This window comes from Cataglyphis hispanica, chromosome 2, assembly GCF_021464435.1.
Source record: "Cataglyphis hispanica isolate Lineage 1 chromosome 2, ULB_Chis1_1.0, whole genome shotgun sequence".
Lineage (NCBI taxonomy): Eukaryota > Metazoa > Arthropoda > Insecta > Hymenoptera > Formicidae > Cataglyphis > Cataglyphis hispanica.
The window spans coordinates 934232-953092 of record NC_065955.1 but is presented as its reverse complement, the minus strand read 5'-3'; the positions used below and the strand labels follow the sequence as shown (position 1 = coordinate 953092).

Here is an 18861-nt window from a genome sequence, read left to right as displayed (position 1 = left end):
CGATTAGAACAAATTATTTTGACATATAAGAAAATATATTGACAATAGTATGAAACACATAATAAATATTTGATATGTTGAATAATTATATTGAGGAAAAAAAGATATAATTACTAATTAAAATATATAGCTCCATGCCTCTTTATTTGTATTTTTTTTATATTAACACGTCAAAGTCTTTGAAAATTTGCACATTATATATCTCTGTCATTTTCGAGGAGATATTCTATTATTATGGTATCGGCATTTTTTAGGCATTATTATACACCGTAAAAAAAAGTGTGTAAAATTATATCACCAGTAAGTATAAAATTATATAATAAATAATAGAAATATTAGGTGAATTTAACACTTTTATGTGTGTGTGTGTGTGTGTTATGTAATTCTATAATAATTTTTGTACAATATTTTCAAAATTCTTGCACTTATCCATACAGTATTTTATAGTTAGTTTCATTGCCTGCTGGTATTTTGTTGTCGCACACTCATATGTTATCTCGCAGGCAAATGGAACTCCCTGCGGCAGACAAGCTCGTGTGTTCAGGCGCGATTGATTTAAAATCACCATGGAGATCATAGCGCGAAAGCACATGCTACTTGTTGTCCGCATGGGAGGATGGAATTTATCATCGGAAATAGTTAACGAAGCGGACAAAGAGAGAGAGAGAGAGAGAGAGAGAGAGAGAGAGAGAGAACTGCATCGCAATTGGCTCGCGCAATTGATGGATTACGAGCTAATCCAACAATGAAACACATTAACAATATACCGCACATTAACAATATACCTTTCCGAGATCTTTTAGAAGAGATCTCTTGGAGAGGTTTCTTTATAGAAATCGTACGCGGAGAGCAACATATTGCAATAAAAATTATAATAAAATTTTTGTAATCGTGAACATAGTAACATTATAAAAAAAAATCACAATGCAATACATTGTAATCATTTAAATATTTTGATGCACAAAATAAATCAATATTCATTAAATTCACAGATTTCATAATAATAAATGCTGTTTCATTCCAGCTTTACATAGAATATGTTGTAAAAAAAAAAAAAGAAAAATATTTTTCATATAATTTATACTGTAAAATTTTCTCATTTTGATCGAAAAGGTAAGAGACTATGTGCATTCGCTTTTTATAAAATTCGATGAAGCTTTGCTCTCTTTCTCGAAACTTGAAAAACTCTCGTATTGTGTCAAGATCTCTTATCGTCAAACTCTCTATCTACTGAGTGATCACTTCAAGTTGCATACAGAGAGCACCTTTCCTTCCACATTTGCCACGGAAATTGTCCGGTTTGAATGAAAAACTTCAGTATCCCCGGTATATAATCGCATGAAACGACAACGAATCTGCAGCGCCGCAGAATATAAGGGTGCGAACCGAGGGATCCGGGGGAGATCAACCGGTGCAGCGCGGCAGAGGAGAGAGCGAGGGAGGAAGGCGATCGTAGGCAGTGTCACGTGCTGCTGTCACCAGCACGGATTATATTATATAGGAATGGCAGCGAATAGGTGTAGATATAAGTACCGAGCGGCAGTTAATAAATATGATAATGGCGGGCGGAATGAGAGAAAGAGAGAGGAAGGGTGAGGCGGGGGTGGGGGTGGGAGGGGGAGGGGGGATATCGTGGGGCGCGATATGGGATACCACTGTATAAGAGTGACCACCGGGAAGCGGGAGGCCTGTCATTGTCAGGACCTCTCGTCGTATGTCACGCGACACGTAGACACGCGTGCACACAAAACACATACACACACACACACATATATACGCGTACATGGCGTAGCACGCGCGAAAGAGTGCGTTGTTTTCTCGATTCCTTCCTTCCCACGTGAATCTTCTGATCGAAAGCAGGATCGGTGTGGAATAATTTTCTTGAAAATTTGAACTATTTGAAATTTTTTTTCAAACCTGAAATAGATACCTTTCAAAAAGTTGAAATTAGTTGAGGTCAAACGATTCGAACGTGGATTTGGCACAGTGATATATTGCGAAAAGGAAGGCTTACTTAAATTCATAACTTTGTAATTTTTATCATAAAATAATATTGACACTAGCAGTGTTATTTGTATTCTTTAATTATGAGAAAATTATAGTTAATTTTTTGATAATTCTAATGATATACGTAAAAATAAAGAAAGGGAGAGAGAGAAAGAGAGAAGCATTTCATATAAACGAATCATACATTAATATATTAATTTTCATAATCTTTGTGAACATAACTGCAACATATATACATTATATTATATATAGGTATATGTCAATCTATCATATACATGAAAAATTCTCAATATTATCACGCGAGTCTATGGTTTACTTTTTAGATAGATTTTTTGCAAATCATTGTATATTCCTTTTCTATACATTATTAATAAATTTTAATAATATTTTTAATAAGCGCAGTATTCAAGTTCCGAGTAACATAGTGATTATTTGTATCCATAAAATAGTTTTTTTCAAATTTAACTCTTTTCCGTGATATGTACATTGAAATATGTCATTCAAAATATGTATGAATTTTAATTTTCTCAAATAGAAAATTCTTTATTTATGACTATAAAACTTGATATCTCACACTTTCTCTCCCGTTATGCGTAAACTTACATAACTTTATATCCCTATGAATTAATAATAATTATAACAAAACAATAATTGCCAATTCCTCTTCATTTCCCGACCTAGTAATTTGCGTTCTAAACTTCAACCACGTTCTTCGGCGAGCGTTTGACATTTGCGCCGCCCCGCCCTCTCTCCGCGCCACGCCGGAGTAATTAGTCACGGTGCATTTAATAAATCGCCAGCTCCCGGGACGGTTAAGCCGTGCTTCTCTTCCCCTTGGAAAATATCCAATAACGACCGGCTGACTCCGCTCGTCACCGGCAGCTCCGGCACTCCTATACCTGTACTCTGGCATTAACCTTCGTCTATCCATCCAAGAGATCGGCTTACCTTAATAATTGTAGGTACACGTCGCGGGAATTGTGCCCCCTTTCTCGTCAGGGGCGGGGGGGGGAGGGGTTTCACCCCTCGCGCAGGGGTGTTACCATGGCGTCTCATCCGGCGCGTCGTCAAGGCGAAGTGATCGAAAATCGCGAGAGATGTAATGAAACATTCTTAACGCGACGAGGGCTCGTATTTTGATTGGTGAATGGCACTCCTTGTTCAGAGCGCTCGTGAGAAGTTCGAATGAATTTACTTGTAAGAATCAATGTAATCTAGCACTTCTCAACGCATACATATGTTTGTAGGAATTATTCATTCATTCGTTCTGTGTTTGCTAACGGACTTGTAATGCTGACATTTATTGTACGATTTATTTGATTTATTTAAGCCGATAAATTAAAGAAGATAAAATGTAAGTTTGTGTTCGATCGTTCTATTTTTCATTAAAATATTAAAAACCGTTCTTTATCGATTAATTATGGATGAATATATTTTCCAGAGTAGATAAATAAGGATAATTTTTAATTAAATATTATAATAAAGAATATTAAATTATTAATAATAAGCTTAATATATTGATATTTATAAATTATTTATAAATTAATATTTATACTAAATATTTTATAATATTACATTAATTAATCTCTAATAAAATAATAACATGTAAATAAATATATTTAATATCGAAAGAGAAACCATCATCTTGATTATCATTTTCGGGTGAGCAGAAAAGAAGGAACAAAAAGCGAGAAAGTAGAGAAAATGTAAACAATATTCAGTTTGGTGTTTGAATAAGTATCGTGTTTTATTAATATCTCTCTTATTATTTACAAAATTTTATAATAATCTCTAGTGATTTTCTCATCACGACACGCTACTCACTATCGTCGATCCTATACTTTTTTTTTTTTTTTCCTTTATTCTGCGTTAACCTGCGTTATAATGTAATGTTCAATAATGCTCGTCCTCGCTAAATCGTAGAAGTTGAACATCGTCGTTCGATTTAGAAATTCGTTGATTCGACGCACGTAACTCACGCACAACATATTTCTCATCTCGCGCGCATCACGATAAACGTGTATTTACAATGTGTCATTTACAATCAAGTATGCGAAATTGTAAATTTTACATTTGTCCTAAGATTCTTACTTGCCACGCGGAAACGTTCATCGAATCTCAAAAACACTTCGATTCATTTCACTCGCACTTTTCTTCCGCCGACTTTTTTGCCCCGACGTTTTTCCTAGAAAGAAAAAAACTTTCGAATTTTTCTCTTCCTCCTCCTCCTTTTCTCTTCCCTTTCCTTCTGCCCTTTCAAGCACTATCATAAAATCGCGTTACAGATTTATAAAATCGTCTCGATAAATCACACATCTTTTTGTAATTTTCAACAAATTCATTGACATTATTATTTATTATTTTTTGTTTAATTCATAATATGCATTACGTAAGAATATAATGGAATTCAGTGCAACATAATATTCCATTATCTGTGACAGCGCGATAAATCCCAGCAACTACTCGAGTTAAGTTTGTTTTATCAGTGTATATATAAAAGCATAATATCACGACAAAAATAAGCCGACAATATATTCTTGTCTTTATAAAAGTCGGCATTCTATAAAATTGATAAAACAAAGACTATTTCGTTTCTTCTTGCTCGACATTTCTCTGGCCGTGATGACAAGATTGGATGATATTTGTAAAGATATAATAATTAAATCTCTTTCGTTTCGAAAAGATAATAATTTTTTATTTTTCTAAGCACACAGTTGTCGTGCTGGGTGAGTGAAAACGTTTAAATCATCAAAAACTTTGTTTCGCGCGAATTTTCATTAAGATAATCGACATTTTATTGATTGGCCGTGTGTCGTATAAAAATGTCACCACGCACAGACGAAATAATATATGCGACGTAACAATATATTTGCATTTGCGGACAATGCAGCGAAATGTGTCGCACGAATTCCACGTAACGCATTGTTTCGGAAACGACTTTCCACGAGCGATACAATGTCGGCTCGCGAATGTCGCGTCGGATGTCGCGTCGCGTTCAGCTTGAAATCGCAGTCACAATCACCGCGGTGTACTATTTCGTAATTCGAATCGACGGCTTTCAATCCATCGAGTGGACAACGGCAACTGGTAATTCGTTCGCGAGGCGAACAATAATCCGTGTTGCAGCGTGTTTTGTTTCCGCCGCGCTTTACAATGTCGTTCATTCCGCGGCGAGATTCTGTAAACGAATTTCAACATACGAACGTGATCTGCGAAAATTACATTTTTTTTTTTTCTCGCGGATAAAACGCTCTTCCGAAAAATAGGCGTGTATCGCAACGAAAGGATCGGTGCAGAAATCAATTACTTACATATATAAATATTCTATATAAATATACACAGAAATTTCTGTTCTCCATTCTGTCTTCAAATACTGAAATTTGACATTGTAAAGCAACAATGTATCGTACATTTATCACGTAATTGCATTTTTTAAGATTGATTCTTCTTGAATGAAAACCGAACTAAGCACCATATAGAGCAACAAATGCATATTGCTTTGAGAAATCTAATTTTTAATTAAAATGTATAATACTGGAATGTTGAAAGGTGTGTTATTTTAAATAAAAGTGATATTCGAATAAATTTTTGCCGCGCGAAAAAAGAATCGACGTCAAATGATTCGAGAGAAACAAAGGGAAACCCGCAATATTTTTAACAACTTTATTCCTTTTCTTGAATTTTTTAATTTTGAAAATATCTCTGGTGTTGTCGTATATCATTTTATTGTATGATTTATTTTCATCTCTAGTTCGTTTAAAAGGCTATTTAGCTGTATAATTGTATAACTGCAATTAGGCTTCTTTTTATACGGTTTCTACACTTCCTTTTCTTCCAACGTGTATGTTCATTTTACTATGATTGCAGAAAGTAGAATGTTATTAAATTATAAAAAAAAAATTGCAGCTACATGATGACTATACAAACAATGCGTTTCTTCCCGAATGCGACTATTACCTCTCCCATCTGATTCTAACTAATCGTTATCAGTACATCGTTGATATCATTTTATTACAATCTTTTGTCATCTCATAAGTTTATTTATGAATTTATCGAACGACCTGGAAACTGCCATTTTAAATAAATAAAGTGCGCTGTTTGGGAAATGTGTCGTTACATAAAATACGTGTAGTCTTTGCGTAACAAGAAAATACGTCACCAAGATTTCCGTGCTTCTTCTTCGCGAGACTTTCTTCCATCTCGATCTCTCTGCGAAAAGATTCATAGTGTCCATTTCCTTTCGATATGCAAGATGCAGCATTCGTCTTTTTTTTTTTTCGTACGAAAGCAGTTATTGAGCCGAAACTAGAGTTTCGTAAAACGAATGCTGGCGATTTCGCGGCAATGATAGATATAAAACCACGTGATTCGATTATTGTATCGATGTACGATAATCTCGATTTGAAGTGTTCTCATCGTAATATCAGCGATCGGTCGGCCCGATTCTTGACCACGAGAGCGCATACTTCATTGACCATAGATAATTGCAAGTTATCACACTTTAATAGTCCCTACAATCACCGAGCATATACCGAGTCGATACCATCGATTGTCGATTGCTGCTGTAACGTTGCACGATTTGCGCGAAAGGTATACACATGCAATGCAATGAATAGAATTATCCTGCTGGTAATGGTGTGATGGAGCGCAGCTTACGGGCGAATCTTTCAAGCAGATAGAAAGGGGTCCGCGGCGATCGCTGCCGCAGGCACTTCAGACAACTGCGACGCATGATGAACCGGATGATGCGGCGGAAACGAAGCTCGGGTTCATCCCGATGACATTGTCCGTTTCCGCGATGCGGCCCCGTGCTGCTGCGCACGATTCAGTGGACGATCAGTCGCGTCAGTCACCCTCCCTCCTTCTAAGGACTGTCGTCGGGTATGGCGTACCAAGCGGCCGGATCCGCGGCGAGGGCCCATGGGCCTGCGACGGAGGGATTGGCGGCGTAGGCCGCGGCCCCCGCCGCGGATGGCGCGCACTACCAGGCGCGGCCCTGTAACGGCAGATACGCGCCGCACTGCGGCTGCTGCTGCTGCTGCATGCCCTGTTGAGCGCCGGCACGCGTGTACGAGCAGTGCTGGAGACTCTGACTCGAACTCATCACGTGGCTGACGCCGGCCACGACCGAGTGATGAGACGAGGCGGCCGCATGGTGGGTGCCGTGCGGACTCGAGGCCGCGGTCATGTGCGGCGCCGGACTTGCCAGGGCCGCGCTGGGCCCGCCGCGGCTACCCTCGTTCCCGCCGCCCCCGCCGCTCCCGCACGGCTTGCCGTCCTTCACCAGCACTGGCACCGCCACCCGTCGCGGCGAACTCGCGCTCTGAAACAGTCAATGATCGCCGTGTCACACTTTAGTAAAAGTCGTTCTCTCTTAATGTGAAAAATATTTATAATAATTATAGTAATAATATAATATAAATAATTATAATATTAAATAAATAATTATAATATTCAAATATTTAAATATTTAACGTTTTATATGATTTATATATATATAGAGACAGAAATTTCTTATAAATCTCTTATAAATATTATTTTAAATAAGTATTCTTGTATTTGTATCTGTATCTTTTTCACAAAAAATAAGAGAAAGAGATTTTATGTATATTTTAATTGTACACATCCTTTCGGAATATTGACCATGAAAATCGTAATTAAATATTTTTTTCTTATAGTTATATTTAGTTCTTTAATCTAATAACCGTAAATTAATTTAATTTCCTAATAAAAATATTTATAAATGTTTGTGATAGATATAGAGAGAAGAAAATCTATAAATTTTATTTAAAATAAGTATCTTTGATACGATTTTTTTCTTAAATTATTATTTTAATTATTGAAAGCTTTAAAGAACATAGATAAATATTTTCTACGTATCTGTACCTATATTTTTCTTACAAAAAATAGAAGAAAAAAGAATAGATAATATTTATTTCAAATATAATATTTTATTTAAACGAAACTATTTCCATCATTATTTTCGACAATCTGCATTTGAAATACGTCCACCATACCGGTGGACGGGCAACAGCACGAGCCGCTTCATGTGTCGTCGCATTAACCCTCGAAATACGCTCACGAGTACCACGAGATGCCAAATGCGATCACTCCCTATGAACAATTACTGATTATCACCCTGGCGTCGATTAATTAACTCTCGAGATTAAAATTACTTGCAAGCGTGTGAGCGTGAGACGAGGGTTATTTATCAACACAGCTGTTTCGCGCAATTTATTCAAGTAGAAATCAAAGCACACAATATAGAATAGAAATTATAAATCATTATCTAATCTCGTGAAATATTTCTGCATAAACATAAATATTCATTAATAATTTCTTTAATAAATGCCTCCGCATTCGAATGTATCTCATCGAGCTTTGAATTTTCCGATTTAAATGTACTCTATGTACAAATATTTTTAGATTGAAAGCGCGTATATCGAGTGATTAAAATATAACAAAAAATCGTAATCGATCGTTTATTAATAAGTGTATTGCATGTGATTTATGCCTATAAAGTGTATCGAATTTTAATTCCTATTTATTCACGTACATCTATTGTATAAAAATACTAGATCAGTGATTGTCTTACAACTTTGTATTTTATTATACACGTATATTATATATTGTTATTTTTATACGTATTATTACATCATATTATATAAAATGTAACTAGGAGCAACAGGTGTAACGATAAGTGAAGTTTTTTGCACGCTGATTTCTTTTATTATTAGACATTTCTTCCTTTGCGATGATAACAATTATTATTTTTCCGTATATTTTATATTTTTACTATTTTTTATATTTTATTTTTGCTATATTTTATATTTAACGTAACCAGTATATTAACTCTGTATCATTTCGTACATTATCAATAATTGATAATGTTTTTTCATGACTTCAATATATGTATTTCTATTGATTTATAATTCTACGCTATTGTTGCATCATCCATTACTGACCGCCGGTTTGTCTTTTATGTTAAACGATGCCACGTCATTCGATATTTGCTGCAAATAAATACACTTAGTACTGACTCTCTATTCTTAATTTGAATCAGAAACTCAAAAATTCTCATGGCATAAAATATATTTAATTTTAATTTTTTTTTTTAATATTCATTCTATATAGTATATTTAGCAATCATATTTTGACTTTTTTTATTATGTATTATTATTTTATTTTTTAAATACATTTTTGCAAAAATATCAAAGAGAGAAAAATCTCGATATATAACATTTATAAATTAACGTTAAGATCATATTGACACAAAAATATAATTACATATTCGCGACTAATTACATATGAAAAATTAATTATAGGTAATTATTGCAGTTTATTTATGAATTAAATTTTTGTGCAGTATATATTTTAGAGAAAAGATTATTAAGAAAATGTGTGTATAGTCTAATGTACAGTTGTTCTTTTACAATATTTTTACCATCTATGATTCAAAACTCAATATCAAAGTTCAATAATTGAAGAGATGAGAAATAATAATACACACACATTGTTACAATGAGTATATTTCAAAGATACAAGGTGCATGTGCAACATGCCTTTAGCTTGTTAGCCGATTGTAGCCTTGGCAGTTAATTAATGTTGAATCATTCTGTGAAAAAAAGTCTTGTATCTTGAATATAGGCAAAAAATATACATTAAAGAATATACTTGAATGTAAATATCAGCGTCATAGCATGAGCACTGTGACAATGAAATGCATGTAGAGAATATGATATATAAAAACTATAATATATAAATATAAAGTATAATATATAAAGATATAATATTTAAAATATAATATATAAAAATATGAGGAAAAGATATTTCTAGCTATATATATATTTTTTTTATCATTGACTATCAACATTCGGTGCATCCCGAATTTTTTTTTTCCTATAGATCCTAAGAGACATTCAAAATTTTAAAGAAAGGAATATATTGAGTATTGAGCGAAAAGATTTTATTATTTTTCATCTTTTCTTAAATCATTGGCAACTCATACGATCAAATATCGCGCATAATTAGATCATCACTTCGTGTCTTAAAAAAAAAAGTCATAAAATATTTATAAATATTAATTATTTTTAATTATATTAATTACATTTAATTACATTTAATTATATATTTTAATTATATTTATAAATATTAATTTAATTTAAAAAAAAAAAATTAATTTATATTTATAATCATCGTCATGTTAGCGTTTTCTTCAACGAACACATGCTCGCTGTGCATGCAAGGCTATCAATCGTTTCTCATAGATTATATCGAAACGCCATCGTTTACCGAAGGTTCCTCACGGCGCAAGTGCACACATGCACTTTAAGCGTGCACTCTGATGCACACACGTGTACCATGTACATGTGCAATTTCCTCGACTCGACTTGGACTGGACTGGACGGCTGCGTGAACAAACGCGGGATACGTGGGCCGGCAAGGACCTGGGCTAAGCGCTTCTGTGTTCCGAGCAAACATGCGCAGCGCGGTAGGCCCGGTAAAGACACTTAACCCGCACGATATATACCGTGATCGTCAGCATTCACGACTAGACGTGGAGCGCACGAGATGGACTCTAGTTACGCATAAACAGTACCGGCTACCGTGGACAGACCCGGTGTGAAATTTGTCTTCATCTAGGAAGACATCTGCTTCTACATAAATATCCTGAACATTAGATATTCAAAGACTCTCTCTCCCTCTCTCTCTCTCTCTCTCTCTTCTTTTATGTTTTTTTAAGATTATCTCGTTTAAACAGATTGCTATAAAATTTGTAGAATTTTTCAAGAGATGTATATATTTAAAAATTATGGATTAAATGATAGATAAAAATGATAGATTAAAAACAAAATACGTTATCTTTTATAATATGAGAAAAATATATTTTTGTGATTTTATATTATTAATGAAGATTATTTAGTTTGCGAAATATGCAATTTATATTTAATATTAAGAGAATTATATTATGTATTATATTTAATATTAAATAGAAGTAAGAGTAAATCGAATTTGAATAATAGAAATATTATCAAAGAGTGGGATTTCATCTTGAAATAGATACTTCTAAGTTTCGAAAAAATATAATTGCAGTAATTCCTGAATTCTAATTTTCTTTTTTTTTGCGTAAAAACAATTACTAAGTAAATATATAAATAAATTTTAAAAATATAAAGAAGATATCTCTCACACAATTAAAAAGATGCTAGGATGAAATTTTCCTTTAGCAACTATAATAATTTAAATGGATGCTTTATATAAATGTTAAATATATTAAATATATATTTTTAATACGTAAAGCATCTATTAAATAATCATAGTTGCTATATAAAATTCCAAGTATGCAGCTTTTTAATTATGAGAATCATTCGCATATTTTTTAAAATTCCAACATTTATTTGATAACCCAGTTCTTTAAATCCATTAATATAATCTTTCTTCCATTGTTATTTCGATTGTTCTTGCCTACTCTACATTAAATATGTGAATTTTGCAGCCATTTAAGTATGTAAGAAGAGAAAGTAAATCTTTCCTATGGATTCGACTAAAAATCCAGGATTACGGTCGTTAATATGAGAGAGAGAGAGAGAGAGATCGCGTTTTCTATTCGCACAGGATCCGTAGGCGTAGAGACAGCCCTGTTCTGTACGTCAACCCCACGAGGCTCTACCACGGCATACCAAACAGAAGCCGGAGCAAGCAGACCGAATACCTGCCAGAACGACCACTCAGCTGTATCAACATTCGGTACACGACATTCCTCTTCGATCTCTTCTGCCAGTGAGACTTTAATAATACGATCGCGCTGAAAAATAACGTCCTCCGCTCGCTCGACGACCGTGATTTCTCGCTGGTAATCAGCGTCGTCTTCGATCTTCGCTTATACGACCATCACGTTGCGTCATTCGTTCCTAATCGCGGTCATGGACCGAACGCGATCTTATAAATACTTTACCTATTATTCTCAAAAATATAACTTTAGTTTCCTGTCGTCGAGAAATGCGCGACTATCAAGAGAAATAAAGAATATAACTAAAGATAATGATAATGAAAAAATACTCTGTAATTTATTTCCGGTACTTTTGTTTGCACGCGATTTAGAACTGCCACGATGAATACGCATAGAAAAAAAAAAAAAAAACAACCCGGTAGACAAATATATAAACCAACCAATGGGAGTAGTGGCGAAACGATAGCTTTATGCGGGCAATGAATTTTTTTGTCGCGCGAGAGTAGACACTTTTATGCAAATTCGTGCAGTGTGTCGAGTGTCCGGGAGGTATACGACCGATTTGATTCGAGTGGGCCCCGCGTATACGCGAACTTACGTTCGCGCGTTGCCGTTCGTTCGCGAGAGGCATAAGTGCAGGCATGCCGTGCACTTCAAGCTGACAAAGTGACGATTACGTTAAACGCATGACGGTCGCGCCGCGCGCGTCACGCGTCACGCCACTTTAGCCACTTTAGTCCACGCGCGTTAAACGATTTCCGGCGAAAATGCCTGGGCAGTTGGGAGTCGAGTAGTGATTCCGACTACCTTTAGAGCGGCCAGGCCAGGTTGCGTTACGAATCTATATTACCAAACGCGCATAATCGCGTCGTAAAACAACGTTCCGCACTGCTTGTGCGCTTGTTAGATAATAGAATCTGTTTTCACAACTTTAAGAGCCCCCCCAGCCTATTCCAACAGTATATGAAAAATTTATGATTTTTAGGAATTATTTTTTTGAAGAATATTAGATATATTTTGACGTTTTACATATGTTTTTTATTGATGTTTGTGAAACGGCACGTGAATATCTTTTAATCTTGGATATTTAGCTTTTTTTGTTCACTACGAGTCTCCGCGCATAGTGTATTAAAAGTTGACAGTGTGGAATGTTGCTTCTCGTGTAATTGTCTAAAATGAAAAAAAGCTCGGTCTAGTTTTATTGCGTAAGATTTTTTGCGAGGGATATCAAATTAAAATTTATTTTATAAATAATAGATAATCAGTTCGAATAGATTTTGTCTAGCTTTCTAATTCTGGAATGAGATTCGAGCAGGCTTCGTATAATGTAATTGCGCGCATATACGATGACGGCGTTAGATTTAAAAACACACAGCACATTTATAAGACCCATTGAATTCCGTTCGATGCGGAAACGAGAGGTCCCGGCGGAAATCTCTTGATATCTTCTTTGTTCGGCGGGAATTCGCCGGGAAAAAGAAGTCGGCGTTATAAAATATCGGCAGGCGGCTTTTTAGTTAATTACATCGACTTCTTCCGCCATTCTCTTGCCTGCGATACATCTGTCTCAGCTGTATCGCAATCACTCTGTAAACATCATTTAAATCCTCGAATCTAATATTTTATAAAGAAAAATGGATATATATATATATATATATATATATATATATATATATATATATATATATATATGCAAGAAATGTATGCTAAACTTTCTCTTCTGAGAAAGTGCGCGTTATTAGAAAAACAGCGTAGTCTTACTATAAGAGTTTTGCTCATCCGAACCAAGAATTTTTATAAATAACAGATGGAGCAAAAAAACAATTGCGTTGAAATAAGAAACCAAATAACATACTCTACGTCAAGTTGTATATAACACGATTAATCATAATTATCATAATTGTGCAGCGTCGATTATTATTCTTTCGCTTGGAAGTCACGTCGGGATCAGATATCTCCTCTACTTCAAGATTCCCTCTCAATCCTCATTTCTTTCGATATGCGCGAAATGAAAATGTCATGCGCTCTGTTCTTATCACGTAATTACGTGAGAGGTGTATGAGTGATGAGCGAGCAGCGTCGCACGAGAAGAATGCTAATTTTGAGAATAGCGGAGATTCGTAATAAAGGAAAATCTAGAATAGAGGAATCCTAGAAGATCGACCGTACTCTTGATTTGTGTCCAGGTGTTGCGCGTGACTGTACTCACGGCAAGATGGCGACTGGCCCTCGAGAGCCTGTTTCGGCGCTCCCCTGCACAGGATTTCTCTCTCTCTCTCTCTCTTTCCTTCTTTCCTTGTTTTCATCTCGCTCATTTCTTTTTTTTTTTTTCGTCCCTCTCTTACTCTCTCTTTCTCCCTTTCGGGAGAATATAGCCTCCTTCTATCTTTCTCTCTTCTCCCCTCTTGCGCGTTTGCTCGCTCTTTCTCTGTTACTATCTCTCTCGCGCTGATACTTGAAATTTTTTACCTTCGCGAGAGAAGGGTGGAAATGGAATAAAATGAAAAAGGGGAAAAAAATCTGTGTGTCAGAGAGAAGCCGTCGCGGCGCCGTTGTCTCTGTCCTCTTTCATCGACATCGTCTTCATGAGCCGCGTGCTTTTATTCGCGCGACATCAGATTGTTCGTTGGAAAAAAATTTGTATTGATCAATTTAATATTGTATGATCGATTATTTATTTTTCTTAACCACACGCGTCTCATTTTTCATGCGTATTAGATTCATGCTGCGCGCTGATGCAACAATGTTGCGTAAATGAATTGAAGAATAGAGGATTGCTAATAATAAATCTTTTTCTTGACACATTATTTCTTGATTTGAATTATACATATACTCAATACGCGATTTCAATATTGTAAGAAGGCTATTTGAATTATATTATCTAGCCATTGATAAAGATTTATAAGTTGATGCTTGATTAAAGTTCAAACGCATTCTCCACATCAAGAGTTTATTTTGTGAAAAATACAAATAAAGTGAAGCATTTTATATTGAGTCAATTTATCAGAAATGTACCGATTTGAAAAAGAATAATATTATATTCATATTACACATTAAAAATGATAAAAAAATAAATGAGAATATTGAGAGATACAGATAGATTCCGTTCCTCCAAAAAATATATAATAGATAAATAAATAAGCGTTTATGAATAAAAATCTAGAAAAACAAAAAAATATCAGCAATTTTGCGAATTTAGAAGAAAAAAAGAGATAAGAAGTACTAGATATTCTGTCAAATTAGTATCAGATGGGAAACGATAGTTTTTAAGTTACGCCTGCCCCTCGTAAAGTGACGATATAATCGAGTAAAATAGCTAATCGCCTTACATCGAAGATAACAACGCGAGTGGAAGAAATCTTGCGATCGCGCGTTTGACAGAAGGGAGAGTGATGTAAACGTGTCTACGGAAGCACGACAAACTAACGAGTAAATTATAGAGCGGCCACTGCTGCCGGGCGGAAGAATCGTTCGCCCTCGCAGATCGTTCTGTCAGATAGCTTTCATTGATGCCATACGGGCTGTTTACGAGGCACCGCGAAAGCGATATTGAGTCCATTATATTATGGGACAGTTGATCTCGACCCATCGGTATCTCCGCGATCGGGAAAACTTTGGGAAAAAACTTTGTACATCTTAACGTTTTACACGTTCAAGAGTTTTTACACGTGAAAAAAAAGATTTCGTTAGTGTAATATATAATTTAACATTTTTTCTATTTTTATTTTATTTTCTTTTTCTTATAATATTTTTTATGTTAATAATATGTTAATATAATATTTTTTATCTTTGACTATTTTCTTTTATTGCATACAATATACGTCCTGTATATACTTATACTTTATATTTTATATTAAAGAGATTCCTTTCCCGTATAAATACATAAATAAATATTTTTGTGCTAGTTTTATCATTGTTGGAGGTATTTTGTTTTATTAGCGAGTTAACTCAGCTGAAATTTTTCGCCAATAAAATACTTCTTTTCGCTGCAACATCGAACAATTGATTACGAAACTCGATCGTATGTATTTACAGCGAAGATAGTAACGGCGATGCATTTTTGCTGCAGTAAAATTCTTTCTCTCCGCACATCTCCGAATAATCGATAAACGCATGAAGCCTATTGGTTCCGGATCTATAACATGCTAGGAGCGAAAAAATGCGTATCGTTTAGAAGTGCATTTCTCACGTAAACTATATATTCTCATCGAATTTCAATGAACGTGCCTCGACGCGCAAAAGAGTGCGCAACAAAAATCCGCTTATACGCGTCGCGCCTGCATCTGCACCAAAGCGACACTCATATTTCGCGAAAATATCATCCGATCTAAAGCGATAACGAAGTGGCAACACTTTCGCCCGAATATACATTCGCGCGAAAATTTAATTGCTTTCGTTCTTGTTTGGTTGCAAATTACATATGTTTAATTTTTTTTTTTTCATTTACGATGATGAAAAACGAATACAATTGGAATATATTTAGAATACTCCGTTTCTCTAAGACTTCTTTTTATTCAATTATACCTAAAGAGCGGAAGAGGCTTTTTCATAAATTTTCAAATATGCAACAGAAATAGATAAATATAAAAAGGATTGAGAGATCATTTGATTTTTCCTCATGATTATTAATTTTTTATTATTAAAATTTCTTCCCAAACACTTTTTTATACATTTATATAACCAATTAAATAAATAACTCCCCTAAAATTACTTATTTTATATACTTGTTTTATATTTCCTAATTATATTATTATTAATCTTATTAAATTATAAATAATTCTTCTATATCACAATTATTAATTTTTTATTATTAAAATTTCTTTCCAAACACTTTTTTATACATTTATATAACCAATTAAATAAATAACTCCCCTAAAATTACTTATTTTATATACTTGTTTTATATTTCCTAATTATATTATTATTAATCTTATTAAATTATAAATAATTCTTCTATATCACAATTATTAATTTTTTATTATTAAAATTTCTTCCCAAACACTTTTTTATACATTTATATAACCAATTAAATAAATAACTCCCCTAAAATTACTTATTTTATATACGTTTTATATTTCCTAATTATATTATTATTAATCTTATTAAATTTTAGTTTAATCGTCACGTATTTCAGCCCACGAGTTTCTCTTTCCGCGACGAATTCTAATCGCGAATGTGACAAGAAATTTTATTGAGACTCGTACGCTTACCGTCGCGTCGCCAAATCGAAACGACTCCTCTCCTTATGTATGCTCGCGGTTCTTCGTGACAAAGCATATAATACACGACATTATAATATATTCAAAAGGAATCCGCGACTATATCGCGATGTGTGATCACGGTTCCTGACGTTTCTTTTGAATAATATCCTTCGGCAGGCAGGACAATTCGTGTTCGATTATGCGACGAAAGATCCGGGAGACACGGCACGTTTCAAAGTTGCAACTACCGATATCTCAACGATCGCATCTGTTGAAAATGCTCGCGATACATTTTAATCGTTCAATTCAAGTATACAATGGAAAGTATCCACTAAAAGTATAGTATCGATTATTTTAATACGGCAATTTACGATAATAAACTTTTTTTTTTATTATATATGCTGTTTACTTCGATAAATGAACATTAAAGTTCCGGAGGATATAATACAACATTTTTCGAAAAATGAAACAAATAGAAATAATTAATAGTTTTATTTAATTAATTATTTAAATTAATAGTTTATTATAATTAGTTAAATAATTTATTACAGATTTTTTCATCTACTCATGCATTTATTTTTAAAAAAAGCAAATTGCTAATCAAAATATTGTATTATTTGTAATGTGTAAATATTAATTATATATAATATATTTCCAGATTTCTGTGATGTAATATATATTTGATTATTATAAAATTTATCTTTTTAAACAAATATATTGAAACATCTTGATAATTTTTGAAAAGTAAGATAACCTTCTCCCGAATCAAGTTTCGGAGAAAATACATATAATATAATCTTTTACATTTTATTTATAAAGTTCAGATAAATTTTAATTTTTGACAGAATTTTTTTTCTATAAATTTTTTTAATAGTTATTTATTAGAGTATTCAATGTTTATGCAAAACAAGACACTAAAATTGCGTATGTGACAGTGGTTTGTGAAATTTTTGCTAAAGGAATAGTTAAGATAAATTCCAAATTTGCCGAAAGATATTTAAATTCTTGTAAAAGTACTAGTTTAAAGGCATTTTGCACGTATACAACATTTCCAGCAACATTTATAGACAGGCATTTCCTTTGAAATAATGTGTACCAGAATATTTCAGGCAAACGGCTTGGAGACAAAAGTGATTTCGAAATATTCTGGTTATATATTATTTTCGCATTTCAAAGGAAGTGTGCCTATAACACGTTACGCAGAATGCTTTCAAAGCGGAGATTATGTTCAGATCGCTATCTCGTGTATTTTTAAGTTGGATTATAGTAAATATTGAATTTCATCCCGGCGGGTACAAACTCGATATTTTATGCTCTGTAATCCCGCGCACTAAATTTTTTGAGCCACGTGAAACGCGCCGGGCGCGTGATTACGTGCTCAACGCGAGCAATTTTATCGTTCTCGTCGACGACGACGCGCGATCTCCCTCGGAAATCCCAAATGACATAATAAAATAAATGCAAAATCGCTTCGAGTGGCACTCTCGAAGCGAAATATGATGCGGACGCGAGGATTTATGCGGCTTCCGTGATATTTCTCATTTAAAGCCATTTTATTTCGAATCGATCAATGCGACATTTTCGTCGACTGTCATTGTTTTCAAATCGTCGGAACGATAGCATGAAGACAGAACGGCAAGATCTCGATGCCCAATGCATCGAAGGAATCGTGTATTTGACAGCTGACTGCATTACGATCGTGACAATTTTAGTGTATAATTTTTTTTTAGTTGAAAAATGTGTCGCCAACGTTTTTATATCTCAAAAGCAGATATAAATTTTATTATTTTTTGTACACTCTCTACACTCTATACTCTATAGAATCTACGTATATGTTTTATATTATATCACACATTATTTTTTGATAGCGCGTGCTAAAACTTTTCTTGATAGCTTCTTCGCTCAATTTACAGATGAATTCTT

At 34.1% G+C, this 18861-nt stretch overlaps 1 protein-coding gene across 2 annotated transcripts in view; it reads right to left on the bottom strand.

The window, feature by feature from the left end:
* Positions 1-3728: 3728 nt before the first annotated feature.
* The window catches only part of LOC126857806 (homeobox protein Nkx-2.4-like), a 44830-nt gene continuing 29697 nt past the window's right edge, over positions 3729-18861 (bottom strand). For both annotated transcript variants that reach the window (XM_050607557.1, XM_050607566.1), the window contains exon 5: positions 3729-7330. In XM_050607557.1, coding sequence (XP_050463514.1) covers positions 6989-7330 — 342 coding nt within the window. In that variant the 3' untranslated portion in view covers positions 3729-6988. The remainder of the gene's footprint in view (positions 7331-18861) is intronic.